Here is a 19582-nt window from a genome sequence, read left to right as displayed (position 1 = left end):
TAGCTGTGAGGAGAGATTGGGTAGACTGGGGTTGTTCTCCCTGGAAAGACGGAGAATGAGGGGAGATCTAATAGAGGTGTACAAGATTATGAAGGGTATAGATAGGGTGAACAGTGGGAAGCTTTTTCCCAGGTCGGAGGTGACGATCACGAGAGGTCACGGGCTCAAGGTGAGAGGGGCGAAGTATAACTCAGATGTCAGAGGGACGTTTTTTACACAGAGGGTGGTGGGGGCCTGGAATGCGCTGCCAAGTAGGGTGGTGGAGGCAGGCACGCTGACATCGTTTAAGACTTACCTGGATAGTCACATGAGCAGCCTGGGAATGGAGGGATACAAACGATTGGTCTAGTTGGACCAAGGAGCGGCACAGGCTTGGAGGGCCGAAGGGCCTGTTTCCTGTGCTGTACTGTTCTTTGTTCTATCCCAGTATTCTAAACCCCATCCTCACTAACTCCCAGTGTATATGATCCCAGTATACTAAACCCCATCCTCACTGAGTCCCAGCATATTTGATCCCAGTATACTAAACCCCATCCTCACTGACTCTCAGTGCAGATTTGAGTGACTTTCTCATGAATTATTGTTGGTTGTACAGAATTGTTCCGATCGTTATCAATGATATCACCCTGTATTTGGAATGAGTGTGTGTTCTTAATGTGGCTTTAGTACAAAGACTGTGTCAGTTGGATGTCCCAATCGATCATCCTCAACTAATTGTATATACTCATCAAGATGCCCTGCGTATAATTCTCTAGTGAACCACTGAGAATTCACAGCATTAGAAGTAGCTATGTCTCCTTGGTTACCGTTAAAGGTCATCTCTCCATCTCACTCTCACCAAGATCAGTTGATCAGCATGAGAGGAAGTGAGGGCATGACAAATATCTCACGTACTGCCAAGACATGTGAGTAACTGGGCCAAACTGCAAAGAGTGTGGTTAACCAATGACCACAGCTCCTGGGGTGGAGAGAGGAAAGATCATTAAACTTCACCCTAACTGATAGCTCCTTACTATTGACTGAAAACTAGAGAGACAGAACTCAGGGTCAGCAGGACCTGATAATCAGCAACGTAAGGTCCTCAAAGTGGGATAAACATTGCAGTGGTGTGGTTCTGCTTTTAGACTAGTATCCCACAGATGGTGAATTCACAAAATTTCACATTAAATGTTCACTGGGCGGAGAAGTGGCAGATGGACTTCAACCCAGATAAATGCGTTGTGGTCCATTTTGGCAGGTCGAATGGGATGAAGGAGTACAATATAAAGGGAAAGACTCTTAGTACGGTAGAGGATCAGAAGGACCTTGGGGTCCGGGTCCAGAGGACTCTGAAATCGGCCCCGCAGGTGGAGGAGGTGGTTAAGAAGGCGGATGGTGTGCTGGCCTTTATCAATCGAGGGATTGAGTTTAGGAGTCCGGGGATAATGATGCAGCTATATAAGACCCTCGTCAGACCCCACTTGGAGTACTGTGCTCAGTTCTGGTCGCCTCATTACAGGAAGGATGTGGAAAAGATTGAAAGGGTGCAGAGGAGATTTACAAGGATGTTGCCTGGATTGAGTGGCATGCCTTATGAGGGTAGGCTGAGGGAGCTCGGTCTTTTCTCCTTGGAGAGACGTAGGATGAGAGGAGACCTAATAGAGGTGTATAAGATGTTGAGAGGCATAGATCGGGTGGACTCTCAGAGGCTTTTTCCCAGGGTGGAAATGGCTGCTATGAGAGGACACAGGTTTAAGGGGCTGGGGGGTAGGTACAGGGGAAATGTTAGGGGGAAGTTTTTCACACAGAGGGTGGTGGGCGAGTGGAATCGGCTGCCGTCAGTGGTGGTGGAGGCAAACTCAATAGGGTCTTTTAAGAGACTCCTGGATGAGTACATGGGACTTAATAGGATGGAGGGTTATGGGTAGGCCTAAAAGGTAGGGATATGTTCGGCACAACTTGTGGGGCCAAAGGGCCTGTTTTGTGCTGTAGTTTTCTATGTTTCTATGTAAATGATTCATTCAATAACCCAGGAAAGATCCTATGTCAAACCTCCTTTAAAAATTCTGGGGAAGTGTTGGATTATGTGGGAACTCTCCGGATTGGGGCCTTACCTCACTGACTCCGAGGTAAAAGTGTTAGCCTCCTCTCCTACATGTGACTCCTGCCTCACCCTGTTGTGAGTTGTAAAATCCTCTGAAGAGCCTGCAAGCTCCTCACTGCAGCAGGTTTAGGGTTGAACTCAAGACTGGTAATAAATGAAACCTCGCCAGCAGGGCCCACAAACAACATCTCCCTGAATCACCTTTCTCTCAGAATATTGGTGGGAGTGTGGCTCGAGCCCCAGCTTCAGAGTTGGAGTAGATAGTCTACACTGATAACATACTGAAGGAGGCAATGCACAGGAGGGGGGAATTATTCTGAGGCGATCACAACTTGAGGCACATTGAGGCTTTGAGACAGCAAATTGAAACTGGCTGCTTGAGACAAACCATTTGATCGCAATCTCCATGCTGCAATTTGCCATTAAACTGCTTCATAATGCCACCACACCTCAGTCTTTATAATTCAGAAATTATAAGTAATTACATAGCAATTACAAGGTGGGAACAAGATATCCATACCAACCAGGCTGGAGAATTAACCATTGGATCTGGTGTGAGAGAGTGTGGGACTGGGAAGAATTAATGAAAGGAGCTAGAGAGAGAGAGAGAGTGAGGCTGGGGAGAATTAGCTATTGGAGCTGGAGAGAGAGAGCGCACGCTGGGAGAGAGAGTGTGGGATTGGAGAGAATTAACTATCGGAGCTGGAGAGAGAGAGAGAGCGAGCGCTGGGGGAGAGAGAGAGAGAGAGCGCTGAGAGAGAGGGAGAGTATGGGACTGGGGAGAATTAACTATCGGAGCTGGAGAGAGAGAAAGGGACGGAGGGGGGATTAACTATCGGAGCTGGGGAAAAGAGTGGGACTGGACAGCTGAATCTGGTCAATTTTGCTTCAAGATGTGTCAAATGGGATATGTAATCATGAAATGGGAGAGAATAAAAATGAATACTGATGTTAAAATAAAACTATTTTGTGATTTTTAAAAAAAAACTACGCAGCTGTCCGTCTCTCAAACATTTTCTGGTGTTTTCCTCCTGAACTCAGCACAAATAATACTATTCCTGGAATCATTTGAGGGAGAATTGGGACAACAGCTGTTCCTAACACATCTGTAGCTGAGGCTTGGAGCCTGGCTCTCTCTCGATTAAATCTGTGCTGACCACATTTAGTCTCCAGGTTTGGCCACAGGATCATGTCAGATCTATCAATAAAATTAATGTCTAACTCTGGAACCCACCAAAGCGATGTGACCACCCAGCTGCTTCTAAACACCACAGCCCAATCCCTTTATTGAACATGCTGCATTAACACAAAAGGAACCGTGCCTCACTTAAACACAAAAGAGGGTTCAAATCCCTCCCCCCCTCCATTTGGCCCTGGCCCCTCCCTTTCAGCATGACCTCTTCCAGTCCTCTGAGATCTCCAAGGTCCTCCAATTCCTTTAACATCCTTGATTTTAATCACTCCACCAGAACTGCCCATACCTTCAACCTTAGCTGTGAAATGCCCTCCAGAAACCTCTCTCTCATAATCTCCTCTTTCACAATACTCCTTCAAATCTGTCCTAGTCTCTCCTTCTCTGACTCGGCCTAAAGTTTTATCTGATTACTATGTAGATGCAAGTTGTTGTTGTCTAATGATTTGCCTACTTAGAAGGTGTAGCAGACCCCTGTACATAAACACCTTTCAACAAACTTCAAAATACCTTACAAACCCCTCCCAACACTCTCTCATCACATCACAGTCTAACCAGCCCCCTGCACGTCTCCCTTTGTGAGGAGCAATGGCCTCTCACCTCCTCCTGAACCATGACCAGGGGATATTTGTCCTCTGACAGGAAGTTGAAGAGACACCACAGTTTGAAGGCATCTCTCTCGGAGATTGTGCCCTGCTCTCTCGACGGTTTGTAGTTCTTCTTGGCCGTTAGAGTCCAGCAAAGTTCATTGAATGTCTCTTTGGCAAAATTCCCATCTTGCACCTGGAGGGAGAAGGGACATTACATTGGGAAAGTCAGATGGTGAACATCTTTCATACAAAAAACACTGAGAATTAGCAAAGGAGGAATATTTGGGCCCAGATGACAATTCTCCTGCTGACAGCTCCTCTCGATAATAACTATCACCCTCACTAGCCAAACCTCTCGTCTCAGTTACAGCTAACCAACCTTTTTTCTTGTTTGTTCTACTTTCTGTAATGCTACCCTGACCCTTCCTCTCATCACAGCAATGTCCTCCTGACAGGAAGATTAGGTGTGATTGAATTGAATGGAAGAGCAGGCTCGAGGGGCCGAATGGTCTACTCCTGCTCTATTACTTATGTTCATGGCATCTGGTGGAGATCCATTTGATCCAATGCAGATCCATTCAGGCTGAGAGGTTGGTTCAATCCAAAACGGGATAATTCCCCGCTCCCTATTAGAACTCTTTGATGTTGAGGAAAGGATTTCAATGATTATCTGAATCTCTGGCTTCCTTAGGGCAGTTAGCTCTGATTGGCTGCATTCCTGAAGGTTTCATCACATGATCTCCTGTCTCTAAATGTCCCTCCCCCAAGATTGAGCCACTGATAGCCCCGCCCTCATTACACCCACCATAACCCCGCCCTCATTACACCCACCATAGCCCCGCCCTCATTACATCCACCATAGCCCCGCCCTCATTACACCCACCATAGCCCCGCCCTCATTACACCCACCATAGCCCCGCCCTCATTACACCCACCATAGCCCCGCCCTCATTACACCCACCATAGCCCCGCCCTCATTACACCCACCATAACCCCGCCCTCATTACACCCACCATAACCCCGCCCTCATTACACCCACCATAACCCCGCCCTCATTACACCCACCATGGCCCCGCCCTCATTACATCCACCATGGCCCCGCCCTCATTACACCCACCATAGCCCCGCCCTCATTACACCCACCATAGCCCCGCCCTCATTACACCCACCATAGCCCCGCCCTCATTACACCCACCATAGCCCCGCCCTCATTACACCCACCATAGCCCCGCCCTCATTGCACCCACCATAGCCCCGCCCTCATTGCACCCACCATAGCCCCGCCCTCATTACACCCACCATAGCCCCGCCCTCATTACACCCACCATAGCCCCGCCCTCATTACACCCACCATAGCCCCGCCCTCATTACACCCACCATAGCCCCGCCCTCATTACACCCACCATAGCCCCGCCCTCATTACACCCACCATAGCCCCGCCCTCATTACACCCACCATAGCCCCGCCCTCATTACACCCACCATAGCCCCGCCCTCATTACACCCACCATAACCCCGCCCTCATTACACCCACCATAACCCCGCCCTCATTACACCCACCATAGTCCCGCCCTCATTACACCCACCATAACCCCGCCCTCATTACACCCACCATAACCCCGCCCTCATTACACCCACCATAACCCCGCCCTCATTACACCCATCCTACTGCACCAATGAACAATGCACACCCTTTGTATATGGCCGCACGAATCACAACTTTGGTCCAACACATTTGTTTTCTGATCTTCAATTTTTGTTCGAACTCATGAGCGAAAGTGTTCAATTTTCTTTTAAAACCTTGTGATTGTTTGAATGCTCCTATGATTTTTCTCTTGTGGATCCCAGCAGTAGATTTTTCTACAACTTGATCAGATCCTCCCTTCAGTCTTCTCTGCTCGGAGGAAAACAACCGGAGCCTAACTAGCCTCTCTTCATAGCTGAAACTCTACATCCCAGGCAATGTCCTGGCAAATCTCCTCTGCATCCTCTCCAATGCAGTCACATCCTTCCTATAGTGTGGCAATCAGAACTGCACACAGCACTCTAGCTGTGGCCGAACAAGTGTTTTATACTTGTCAGCGGTGTAATGGGGGCACAGTGGTTAGCACTGCTGCCTCACAGCTCCAGGGAACTGGGTTCGATTCCTGGTTTGGGTGACTGTCTGTGTGGAGTTGCACGTTCTCCCTGTGTCTGCGTGGGTTTCCTCCGGATGCTCCGGTTTCCTCCCACAGTCCAAAGATGTGCGGGTTAGGTTCATTGGCTGTGCTAAATTGCCCCTTAGTGCCCCGAGATGCATAGGTTAGAGGGATTAGCGGGGTAAATATGTGGGGTTAAGGGGATAGGGCCAAGGTGGGATTGTTGTCGCTGCAGACTCGATGGGCTAAATGGCCTCCTTCTGCACTGTAGGGATTCTATATCTAATTCTATACAGCTTCATCATAGTGCCTCACTTAATAAAGTCAAGTATCTCATTATGCCTTTTTCACTACCTTATCTACCTCTCCCGTTGCCCTCAGGGATCTTTGAACATGCGCGCCAAGGTCCAGTTGGTCCTCTGTATTTCCTACCATTCATTATATATTCCTTTGCCTTGTCAGTCCTCCCAAAATGCATCACCTCACACTTTTCAGGGTTAAATTCCATTTGCCACTGCTCTGCCAAACTGACTAGCCCATCTGCATCATCCTGTACTCTAAGGCGCTTCTCTTCACTATTTCCCTGAATCATAGAATCCTACAGTGCAAAAGGAGGCCATTCAGCCCATCGAGTCTGTACCGACCACAATCCCACCCAGTCCCTATCCTCATAACCTAGCTAGTCCCCCTGACAATTTGGGGCAATTTAGCATAGCCAATCCACTTAACCCGCACATCTTTGGACTGTGGGAGGGAACCGGAGCACCCGGAAGAAACCCACGCAGACATGGGGAGAACATGCAAACTCCACACAGACAGTGACCCGAGGCCGGAATTGAACCCGGGTCTCTGGCGCTGTGAGGCAGCAGTGCTAATCATTGTGTTACTGTGCCACCCATACCACCAATTTACCACACCATCGATTTCCATGTCACCTGTGAATCTACTGCTCATACCCTCCACATTCATGTCCAACAGATAGCAAGGCAATCAGGCAAGGTTGGTAACCCTCAGCTCCCCCATCCACCCCTTACCCTGAGAGTTGGAAGGGTGACACTGGGAGATGGAGCCCCCCACTCTGACATCCCTGTGAGGAATGACAAGGATGGTGGAAGTCTGGAAGGTGGGACCACACAGCACTCTCACCTCTCTGACTGGAGCTGGAGAAACCCTGGACTGCCAGCCTCAAAACACAGCAAATATATAGATAAAGTGTAAAAGAGTATGTAGCCTTTCAGTGCAATGAGGTTGTCACATGCTATCCATCGTCTTGCTGGCTATAGAACCATGAATTGGAGTGAAAGTAACAACATGGCACAGTTGGTAGCATTGTCACCTCCTGACGCAGACACTTGGATTGTAAATTCTGGACTGGCATGCTACTATAGCATAGAGAGAGTGCTGCACTGTCAGAAGTGCCATCCTCCAGATCTCATGCCCAGCAAAGGCCCATCTGCCCTCTGAGATGGGCATAAAAACTTCAATGGCCACAATGTTCAGACCAGCGGACTTCTCCTTGTCTCCTCACTGTTATTTATTCCTCAAATCATGTCACTAAAACAGATTATCTGATCATTGTCATGTTGCTGACTGTGGGACCTGGCTGCCTTCAAATTAATTTGGAAGGTAAATGTTTGGGATGTGCAGCGGATGAGAGGAGGCCTTTCCCAATCACAAAACATAACGGTAAAAAATAAAAGAGGCTCAATGCTCCAGTGAAGGTGTGGAGTGCGGAGAAGGACATCGTCTCTCTGTGCTGCTGGATCCGAGCACTTGCTGGGAGAGGCGACTCTTCCATTTTCCCAGGTCAAGTTCGAGGAGAACTAATATTTCCCCTTTCAATTTCATAGCCCCAGCCAAGCCCAAGCTGCTGAATGAGGTTCTACAGTGGGTGAGATTGGAGTAACAGCAGAGTATACAGGAGGAGGAACGGGACAAAAAGACAGGGACACATTTTGACAACCTCGCTATTTACTCCACGTCCAATCAGGTTTTGCTGCACACACAGAGCAGCCTCCAGTTAATGATATTACAGCGAGAGCACAATGAGGGAATCTTAGACAGACACCAACCTCCTGATGTTTCCGAATGTGAAAGTACAGTTACACATTGTGTGTGTGGCACCCTGGGGCAGTGTGACACATACAGTGGGTGTGTAACTGTATCACCCGGGGCAGTGTGACACAGACACTTACACACTATGTGTGACACCAAGGGGCAGTGTGACACAGACACTTACACAACACACTGCGTCACTCAGGGGCAGAGTGACACAGACAGTTACAAACTGTGACACCCAGGAACAGTGTGGCACAGAGAGTCACACAGTGTGTGTGACAGCCAGGGGCAGTGTGACACAGACAGTGGGTGTGTAACACAGACGGGCGGCACGGTAGCACAATGGTTAGCACTGCTGCTTCACAGCTCCAGGGACCTGGGTTCGATTCCCGGCTCAGGTCACTGTCTGTGTGGAGTTTGCACATTCTCCTCGTGTCTGCGTGGGTTTCCTCCGGGTGCTCCGGTTTCCTCCCACAGTCCAAAGATGTGCGGGTTAGGTTGATTGGCCATGCTAAAAATTGCCCTTAGTGTCCTGGGATGCGTAGGTTAGAGGGATTAGTGGGTAAATATGTAGGGATATGGGTGGGATTAGTGGGTAAATATGTAGAGATATGGGTGGGATTGTGGTCGGTGCAGACTCGATGGGCCGAATGGCCTCTTTCTGTGCTGTAGGGTTTCTAAGATTCTAAGTTACAAACACTGTGACACCCAGGGGCAGTGTGACACAGACAGTCACACATTATGTGTGAGACCCAGGGGCAGTGTGACACAGACACTTACACAACACACTGCGTCACTCTGGGGCAGAGTGACACAGACAGTTACACACATACTGTGTCACCCAGGGCAGTGTGACACAGGCAGTTACACACTGTGTGACACCCAGGGCAGTGTGACACAGACAGTTACACAGTGTGTGTGACGCCTAGGGCAGTGTGACACAGACCATTACACATTGTGTGTGACACCCAGGGACAGTGTGACACAGACCATTACACATTGTGTGTGACACCCAGGGACAGTGTGATACAGACAGTTACATAATGTGTGTGACCCCCAAGGGCAGAGTGACACAGACAGTTACACACACAGTGTGTGACCCTCAAGGGCAGAGTGACACAGACAGTTACACACACAGTGTGTGACCCTCAAGGGCAGTGTGACACAGAGAGTTACACACACTGTGTGTGACACACAGGGCAGTGCAAACTTGCAAACAAAGGGCACCCAACTACTTTAAGAAATCATTTGAAAAAATCCAGTCAAGGCTTTTGTAATTTGTGACAATCAAGGCCACCTTCAGATAAATGTATCCATGGAAACAAGTAGAGCCTGACCATTATTTAAACTGCTGTTGCTCACCCATAGCAGAGAGAACAACTCTCACATTACCATCAGCCCGGGAACAAGTGTACACACAACAGAGAGAAGTTAGACCTACAGATGGTGCATTAAGATCAGGAGGGAGGGGCTGTTTTACAGCATTGGCCCCAATCAGAGTTAGAGCTGGGCCTACCAGACTCAATAACACTTCACAATTGACCTTGAATAATCCGCCAATAAAAAAAAGTAACATGTTAGTCTTGCGTCCCCAGCTCTGTTGAGATGCAAAAAGCTGTGCTCAAACTGCAACTGTTTCCTTCCTTGCGTGGGCTGTAGGCAGCCGGACACAATGAGGGAAACATTTTTATAAGGGTTTAGCCGGGTCTTGGATAGGGGTGAAAGGACATGGAATAGGATGGTGTGGTCAAATGTGTCAAAGGCAAGGGGTGAAAGAACAGTCTTAGACTCTCCTCCCATCCTATGAGGTGTCGAGTGTGATGGGAGAGAAAAGATCAGTCCATTTAACTTAGAGCCACAGGCATGAGCAACTAATGCTGCCAACTTCCAACGTCTTGGTCTCAAGGCCTTGGAGAGGGTGCAGGAGAGATTTAATGGAATAGTTCCAGGGGTGAGGGACACCAGTTTATGTGAGGTGTCCAGAGCAGCTGGGAATATTATCCTTCGAGCACAGAAGCTGGAGGTGGGATTTTTAATAGCTGTGTTGGGGTAAGTGAGGATTTCTCCTCCTTCGGGAACTGTTCGCAACCTTTGACACGTTTGACCACACCATCCTATTCCAATGCCTCTCCACTGCTGTCCTGCTGCTGGGACTGCTCTCTGCCGGTTCCATTCTGATCTATCTAATTATAGCCAGTCACTGGCAATGTCTCCTCTTCCTGTTCCCACACCGTTACCTCTGGCAAGAATCGATCCCCTCCTAGATTCTGCCCCTTGGTACCACCATCTGAAAGCACAGTATTAGTTTTCACATACACTGATGACCCCAGTTCTACCTCTACTATCTTTCACGACCTCTCCACAATCTCTCAATCATCAGACTGCTTATCCATCGTCCAGTACTAGAAACCTTCTCCTGATAAATTTTGGGAAGACGTTTGTTTGGAATCCCAAACCATCCTCCATTCCATAGCTCCCTCTCTCTGGCGTCTGACTGAGGCTGAACTAGTCCATTTGCAATCTCCCTGTCACATTGATTCCAAAATGAGATGCCTCATCTATCAGGTTCTCTACTTCTGTAAACGTCATGCAGCTCCATCCCAACTCAACTCATCTGCTGCTGAAACTTTCACCCACTCTCTTCATTGCCTCGTGACTCAAGTATTCCAGCCAGTCGCCCACCCACATTCTGACCTCCGTAAGCCTGAGGTCATTCTAAACTCTACTCTCCATTCCTTGCACTGAATCCTATCCACCCATCACCTTGGTGCTCCCTATGTTGGCTCCTAGTTAAGCGATGTCTTGATTTTAAAATTCTCATCCTTGTTTTCAAATCCACCATGGCCTTATCCTTTCCATCTCTGTAAATCTCCTCCAATCCCTCAGCCCTCCAAGATTTCTGCCTTCCTCCAATTCTGGCCTCTGGATTTCAATTCAACCATCCCTTCAGCTGTCTGAGCGGAGATCCCCCTTAAACCTCTCCACCTCTCTCTCTCTCTCTCTCCCTCCCTCCTTTCAAGACGCTTCTTAAAACCTGCCTCTCTGACTAAGCCTCTGATTAACTGTTTCAATATCTCCTTAGTGGCTCAGTGTTAAATGTTACTTGAGAACACTGGGACAGTTTATGATTAAAAAATGAGAAGTCTGAGCACTGACTCACTTTATCTAGGATATATTTGTTCAGGTAAGGCATGTAGCCATAGCTGGAAACAGGCCCGTCATTATCATCACGGAAATGGTCCTCCAGGGTTGAGGGGTCGTGAGGGATGTTCAGGACCGTGTACAGGTTGTGTGACAGCACCTGAAAAACACACAGCATTTCAATGGTGTCCCGTCAATGCGACCAAACAGCACATCACAAACTCAATTCTCCTCTCACACCACAGTCACTGTCTGCCCCCGACTGCCTCTGAGCCAGCTTATTACACCACTCAGTCCACTCTCTCCAGCTTCTAGCTCAGAGGTGGGCAATTTCTAACCCCGGTGGGTGGGGGGGGGGGGGGGGGCACATGCAGCCCATCTGGGTTCGGAGAGTGGCCCACAAGATATTTTAAAAACTGTTGCTCATGCGCAGGTTTGTCACATTCCATTGCTTTGCGTCCACATTGTTTCTTTCCACCAGTATGACTAAAGTGATACACACGTAAAGAAAGGGTAAGTGAACTGAAGGGCAAGGTACTAACAGGAAAGACACGGTAGATAAACTATTGAAGCTCAGACTGTTCAGGAAGGAGGGTAGGAAGCACTTCTACAGATCAAAAGGTGCTAGAGGTTTAGAGCTCTCTTCCCCAAACAGGAGTTGATGCTAGATCAGTTGCTCCTTTTAAATTTGAGATAGATTTTTTTTGTTAAGCACAGGTATTAAGGAATATGGGCCAAGGCAGGCATATGGAGTTAGGCCTTAGATCAGCCACGATCTCATTAACTGGCAGAACAGGCTCGATGGACTGAATGGCCTACTCCTGCTCCTAAGTGGTGATGCACACAACATTGACTGTGAGAGCTGTGCGGATCCTCTGCGTCAAAGTTTAAATATTTATTTTGTTCTTACTATTAGAAGTTCATAGAATCATAAAATCCTTACAGTGCAGAAGGAGTCCATTCGGCTCATCAAGCCTGCAGTGATGACAATCCCAACCCCACATTTTTACCCTACCAATGTCCCTGACGCTAAGGGGCAATTTAACATGGCCAATCAACCTAACCTAACGTGGGAGGAAACCGAAGCACCCGGAGGAAACCCACACAGACAATCACCCGAGGCCGGAATTGAACCCGGGTCCCTGGGGCTGTGAGGCGGCAGTGCTAACCACTGTGCCACCCTTGTTGAGTGTTTCATTAATATGTAAATGTTAAGCATTTTCTACAACTTGCTATGAAATATTCAGTGTGTATTAAATGTATTTAATCTTATTCATGGGGTAATGGTTCGTGAACAAGCCCAATTTTAATCTTGCAGCCCACTGAGATGAAGGAGGGCCACTCATGTGGCCCACTCACTAGCCCAGGTTGCCCATCACTGGTCTAACTGCACACTCTCAGTTTTCCACTTCTCAATGTCTCCAACTGATTACTCCCCACTCTCCAGTCCCTTCATATCCACTATTAACAGCTCATTATTCATCACTCTCAACCTTACTCACACTGACTCTCAGAAATCCAGCCCGCTTAGAGTCCTGCAGTCTCACCAACACATTACTACCTACTCTCTGACTCATTACTTCCCATTGTTCCAGTTCAGTACATCCAGTCAGTTGTTCAATGGTCCACCACTGTTCACAGATAGATGTGACAGGACTGCAGAGAGCTCAGATCTGATCTGTCGGTCGTGGGCTTCCATACTGCTTCTGCTGTTTAGTATGTCTGCTATGTTGTAGCTGCACCAGGATTGACACCTCATTTTTAGGTATGCCTGGTGCTGCTCCTGACATGCCCTCCCGCAATCCTCATTGAACCAGGGTTGAACCCCCTGACTTGAAGGTAATGGTAGAGTGAGGGATAAGCTGGGCCATGAGGTTACAGATTGTGATCGAGTACATTCCTGCTGATGGCCCACAGCACCTCAGCCCAGTCTTGAGTTCCTAGATCTGTTCAAAATCTATCCCATTTAGCACAGTGGTAGTGCCACACAACACGATGGAAGTTTCTCCAATGTGCAGACATGACTTTGTCTCCACAAAGACTCTGTGGTGGTCACTCCTACACTTCCTGTCATGTATAGAACATAGAACAGTACAGCACAGAACAGGCCCTTCGGCCCATGATGTTGTGCCGAGCTTTGTCTGAAACCCAAATCAAGCTATTTCCTCCCTATCATCCCGAAGTACTCCATGTGCCTATCCAATAGATTCTTAAATGTTCCTAAAGTTTCTGACTCCACTATCCCTGCAGGCAGTCCATTCCATACCCCAACCACTCTCTGAGTAAAAAACCTACCTCGGACATCCTTCCTATATCTCCCACCATGAACCCTATAGTTATGCCCCCTAGTTACCACTCCATTCACCCGAGGAAATAGTCTTTGAACGTTCACTCTATCTATCCCCCTCATCATCTTATAAACCTCTATCAAGTCTCCTCTCAACCTCCTCCGCTCCAAAGAGAAAAGCCCAAGTTCCCTCAACCTTTCCTCATAAGACCTACCCTCCAAACCAGGCAGCATCCTGGTAAATCTCCTCTGCACTCTTTCCAGTGTCTCCACATCCTTCTTATAGTGAGGTGACCAGAACTGCACACAATATTCCAAATGTGGTCTCACCAAGGTCCTGTACAGTTGCAGCATAACCCCACAGCTCTTAAACTCAAACCCCCTGTTAATGAACGCCAACACACTATAGGCCTTCTTCACGGCTCTATCCACTTGAGTGGCAACCTTCAGAGATCTATGGATATGAACCCCAAGATCTCTCTGTTCCTCCACATTCTTCAGAACCCTACCTTTGACCCTGTAATCCACATTTAAATTTGTCCTACCAAAATGAATCACCTCGCATTTGTCAGGGTTAAACTTTATTTGCCATTTTTCAGCCCAGCTCTGCATCCTATCTATATTTCTTTGCAGCCTACAACAGCCCTCCACCTCATCCACTACTCCACCAATCTTGGTGTCATCAACAAATTTACTGATCCACCCTTCAGCCCCCTCCTCCAAGTCATTTATAAAAATGACAAATAGCAGAGGACCAAGCACTGATCCCTGTGGCACTCCACTGGTAACCGGTTTCCAGTCTGAAAATTTTCCATCCACCACCACCCTCTGTCTTCTGTTAGATAGCCAGTTACCTATCCAATTGGCCAAACTTCCCTCTATCCCACACATCCCTACTTTCTTCATAAGCCGACCATGGGGGACTTTATCAAACGCCTTACTAAAATCCATGTATATGACATCAACTGCACTACCTTCATGTAGTAGATGTATCATGTATAGATGTGAAGGCCTCAGAAAGGATACAAAGGAGGATGTTACTAGGAATGAGGGACTTCAGTTCTGAGGTGAGGCTGGAAAAGTTTGGATTATTCTCTTTGCAACAGGAAAGGTTGTGAGATTACCTTTTAGTTTAAAGAGATAAATAAACTATTATCATGGTGAGTGGGTCAATAATCAGAGGTTAGAAACTTGAAATTGTCAAAAGATCTGGGGGGAAAATGTACCAACTCAAGAACAGCTTTTTCCCTGCTGCTGTCAGATTTTTGAATGGACTTACCTTGCATTAAGTTGATCTTTCTCTACACCCTAGCTATGACTGTAACACTACATTCTGCACTCTCTCATTTCCTTCTCTATGAACAATGTGCTCTGTCTGTATAGTGCGCAAGAAACAATACTTTTCACTGTATGCTTATACATGTGACAATAATAAATCAAATCAAATCAAATGAGGAAAAGTGTTTTTACTTGGGAGAGTTGTCAGGAGCAGAACAAAAGGCAGGACTATGGGACTAAGCAGGGCTCCTTTTCAAAGGGTCAGAACTGCCATGATGGGCCAAGATGGCCTCCTTCTGTGTTGTAAGCTTCACGGCTTCTCTGATTACTCCTCACTCTCTCTATAATGCATTATCCTCACTCTCCTCAGCTCATTATTCCTTATGCTCTCCAGTTCCCTGGGCTTTCTGTGTTCATTCCCAGGACACCCCATTAACTTTGGTCAATGATGTTGTCTTCCATTGATTTTTTTGCACTTTGCCATTTTGGACAGATATGGATCTCACACATCCCTGGTAAACGAGGGAGGTATGAATGTATTGTGGAGGTGATAACACTTACCTTTCCCCCTGGGAGTTATCGAATCAATGTAGGACACAGTTCCGGGTGGCAGGGTGTGCGTGGACACTGCGGGGGGGGGGGGGGGGGGGGGGGGGGGGGGGGGGGGGGGGGGGGGGGGGGGGGGGCAGAGGCAGGGGAGAGGAGTTTAGCGAGTTGGAGGGAGATTCATAGAAATCATAGAAACCCTACAGTACAGAAACTGGCCACTCGGCCCATCGAGTCTGCACTGACCACAATCCCACCCAGGCCCTACCCCCACATATTTACCCACTAATCCCTCTAATCTACACATCTCAGGACACTAAGGGCAATTTTTAGCATGGCCAATCAACCTAACCCGCACATCTTTGGACTGTGGGAGGAAACCGGAGCACCCGGAGGAAACCCACGCAGACACGAGGAGAATGATTGTTACAGTCAGTCAAAGCTGCAGCAGAAAAACTGATTTAATGTAGTTAAACTATAATAGAAACAAGTTATCTCACCTCAGCAGTCCCCAGTAATGCACAGTTTTAATGGTACCTTCCTTTCCCAGTTTGATGTGCCTATTTGGTAAGTTGGTAAGTTTGCCGACGACACGAAGGTTGGTGGGGTTGTGGATAGTCTGGAGGGATGTCAGAAGTTACAGAGGGACATAGATAGGATACAAGACTGGGCGGAGAAGGGGCAGATGGACTTCAACCCAGATAAATGTGTCGTGGTCTATTTTGTTAGGACAAATGGGATGAAGAAGTACAATATAAAGGGAAAGACTCTTAGTACGGTAGAGGATCAGAAGGACCTTGGGGTCCGGGTCCAGAGGACTCAGAAATTGGCCCCGCAGGTGGAGGGGGTGGTTAAGAAGGCGTATGGTGTGCTGGCCTTTATCAATCGAGGGATTGAGGTTAGGAGTCCAGGGATAATGATGCAGCTATACAAGACCCTCGTCAGACCCCACTTGGAGTACTGTACTCAGTTCTGGTCGCCTCACTATAGGAAGGATGTGGAAAAGATTGAAAGGGTGCAGAGGAGATTTACAAGGATGTTGCCTGGATTGAGTGGCATGCCTTATGAGGATAGGCTGAGGGAGCTCGGTCTTTCTCCTTGGAGAGACGAAGGATGAGAGGAGACCTAATAGAGGTGTATAAGATGTTGAGAGGCATAGATCGGGTGGACTCTCAGGGGCTTTTTCCCAGGGTGGAAATGTCTGCTACGAGAGGACACAGGTTTAAGGTGCTGGGGGTAGGTACAGGGGAAATGTTAGGGGGAAGTTTTTCACACAGAGGGTGGTGGGCGAGTGGAATCGGCTGCCGTCAGGGGTGGTGGAGGCGAACTCAAAGAACAAAGAACAGTACAGCACAGGAAACAGGCCCTTCGGCCCTCCAAGCCTGTGCCGCTCCTTGGTCCAACTAGACCAATCGTTTGTATCCCTCCATTCCCAGGCTGCTCATGTGACTATCCAGGTAAGTCTTAAACGATGTCAGCGTGCCTGCCTCCACCACCCTACTTGGCAGCGCATTCCAGGCCCCCACCACCCTCTGTGTAAAAAACGTCCCTCTGATGTCTGAGTTATACTTCGCCCCTCTCAGCTTGAGCCCGTGACCCCTCGTGATTGTCACCTCCGACCTGGGAAAAAGCTTCCCACTGTTCACCCAATCTATACCCTTCATAATCTTGTATACCTCTATTAGATCTCCCCTCATTCTCCGTCTTTCCAAGGAGAACAACCCCAGTCTACCCAATCTCTCCTCATAGCTAAGACCCTCCATACCAGGCAACATCCTGGTAAACCTTCTCTGCACTCTCTCCAATGCCTCCACGTCCTTCTGGTAGTGCGGCGACCAGAACTGGACGCAGTACTCCAAATGCGGCCTAACCAGCGTTCTATACAGCTGCATCATCAGACTCCAGCTTTTATACTCTATACCCCGTCCTATAAAGGCAAGCTCAATAGGGTCCTTTAAGAGACTCCTGGATGAGTACATGGAGCTTAATAGGATGGAGGGTTATAGGTAGGTCTAGAAGGTAGGGATGTGTTCGGCACAACTTGTGGGCCGAAGGGCCTGTTTGTGCTGTAGTTTTTCTATGTTTCTATTTCTTGGTTCTTCCCCTTTAATTTGCATATTTAATAGCTGGCCTCTTCCCCTTTAAGTGGCCTGTTTTATTAATTTAACCCCCTTTCCCCTCTATTGGATGGCACCATCAACTTCCAGGAGCCTATTCATTGGGCAGAACACCAGAGGGAGAATTACTCCTAACTACTCCTCTGCAAAAGTAAAAGCCATGAAATCCTTAATGTCCACTTGAGAGGGCAAGAGGTTTCAAATCGCAACCGAAAAACGGCACCACCGACAGTGCGGCACCCCCCCCCCCCCCCAAGCCCTGGAGTATCCGCTTAAATCTGGGTTCAAATCTCAGGAGGGGGACGTCAGCCCTGAACCTCAGAGAGGCTGAGTGCTGCCAACCCCAATGTTTCAGGACACTGGGGCAATGCTTTCCGCACCTTACTGCACACACAAACACTTGTCCAGATACTCTGGACCACAGGCACACTCCCCCAGCTCTGCCATTACCTTGAGTTGGGACTTGGAAACTTTGCCACTCTTCTCCAGATCTAGGGCGGTGAAGGCGTACCAGATGGATTTAAGGAGCTCGCTTTTTAAATCCATGGCGAACACAGCAGGGAAAGTTCAGCGGAAAACCCAGAAAGAATATTCAATGAGCCAAGAGGCAGGCACTGAGTGCAAACTGATCCATTCATGGAGGGGGGAGGGGGAACGTTCCGTCTCTCAGCCACACAATAAACTCACAGCTCTGATCATAAAAGCCGCTCCACCGGTTCTGCCTTTTCTCACTTTCTGCCTTCTGAACTTCCGCTCTCATTGAGCAAACCTTTCTCTCTCTCTCTCTCTGTGCCGGCAGGCGAAGCCGCCAGTGGCCCCATTGCCCTCACACCCGGGCTGCTCACTGCAAACCTCACAACCAATTCCCGTTAGAACCAGAGAGTTTCAAACAGAAAACGGATTATATCCTGAGATCTGTGACCGAGTAACAGAATCATGTTCGTCTACACTAGTGTGTGGACAGTCACTGACCAGTGTGTGGACAGAGTCACTGACATGACACTGACACTGGGTGGCATGGTGGCACAGTGGTCAGCACTGCTGTCTAATAGTGCCAGGGACCAAGGTTCAATTCCCTTGGGTCAGTGTGTGTGGAGTTTGCACAATCTCCCCATGTCTGCGTGGGTTTCCTCTGGGTGCTCCGGTTTCCTCCCATAGTCCAAAGATGTTCAGGTTGGGTGCATTGGCCATGCTAAATTCTCCCTCACTGGACCCGAACAGGCGCCGGAATGTGGCGACTAGGGGATTTTCACAGTAACTTCATTACACTGTGAATGTAAGCCTACTTGTCACTAATAAATAACTTTAACTTTAACAATGTGTGGACAGACACTGACCAGTGTTGGATAAAGACACTGACCAGTATGTGGGTCCAGACACTGACAATGTCAACAAAACGAAAGGAGATTGTTATCGACTTCAGGAAGCGTAGAGGAGAACATGCCCCTGTCTACATCAACGGAGACAAAGTAGAAAGGGTCGAGAGCTTCAAGTTCTTAGGTGTCCAGGTCACCAACAACCTGTCATGGTGATCCATGCCGACACTATAGTTAAGAAAGCCCACCAACGCCTCTACTTTCTCAGAAGACTAAGGAAATTTGGCATGTCAGCTACGACTCTCACCAACTTTTACAGATGCACCATAGAAAGCATTTTTTCTGGTTATCACAGCTTGGTATGGCTCCTGCTCTGCCCAAGACCGTAAGGAACTACAAAAGGTCGTGAATGTAGCCCAATCCATTACGCAAACCAGCCTCCCATCCATTGACTCTGTCTACACTTCCCGTTGCCTTGGCAAAGCAGCCAGCATAATTAAGGACCCCACACACCCCGGACATTCTCCCTTCCACCTTCTTCCATCAGGAAATAGATACAAAAGTCTGAGGTCACGTACCAATCGACTCAAGAACAGCTTCTTCCCTGCTGCCATCAGAGTTTTGAATGGACCTACCTTGCATTAAGTTGATCTTTCTCTAGCTATGACTGTAACACTACATTCTGCACTCTCTCGTTTCCTTCTCTATGAACGGTATGTTTTGTCTGTATAGCGCACAAGAAACAATACTTTTCACTGTCTGTTAATACATGTGACAATAATAAATCAAATCAAATCAAAATAACGTCAACAAATCAAACTGGCCAGTGTGTGGACA

The 19582-nt window shown here is 48.1% G+C and overlaps 1 protein-coding gene across 1 annotated transcript in view; it reads right to left on the bottom strand.

The window, feature by feature from the left end:
* Nucleotides 1–18365, bottom strand: part of LOC144498719 (differentially expressed in FDCP 6 homolog) — a 92761-nt gene extending 74396 nt beyond the window's left edge. The window contains exons 1-3 of the mRNA XM_078220291.1: nucleotides 17880–18365; nucleotides 11221–11361; nucleotides 3876–4058 (exon numbers count right to left, since the gene is read on the bottom strand). Of these exons, the coding sequence (XP_078076417.1) occupies nucleotides 3876–4058; nucleotides 11221–11361; nucleotides 17880–17975 (420 nt within the window). The 5' untranslated portion in view covers nucleotides 17976–18365. The remainder of the gene's footprint in view (nucleotides 1–3875; nucleotides 4059–11220; nucleotides 11362–17879) is intronic.
* Nucleotides 18366–19582: the final 1217 nt, after the last annotated feature.

This window comes from Mustelus asterias, chromosome 9 (genome assembly GCF_964213995.1).
Source record: "Mustelus asterias chromosome 9, sMusAst1.hap1.1, whole genome shotgun sequence".
In the NCBI taxonomy this organism is placed as follows: domain Eukaryota; kingdom Metazoa; phylum Chordata; class Chondrichthyes; order Carcharhiniformes; family Triakidae; genus Mustelus; species Mustelus asterias.
The sequence above is the reverse complement of the archived record's forward strand: the minus strand, read 5'-3'. Positions and strand labels throughout refer to the sequence as shown.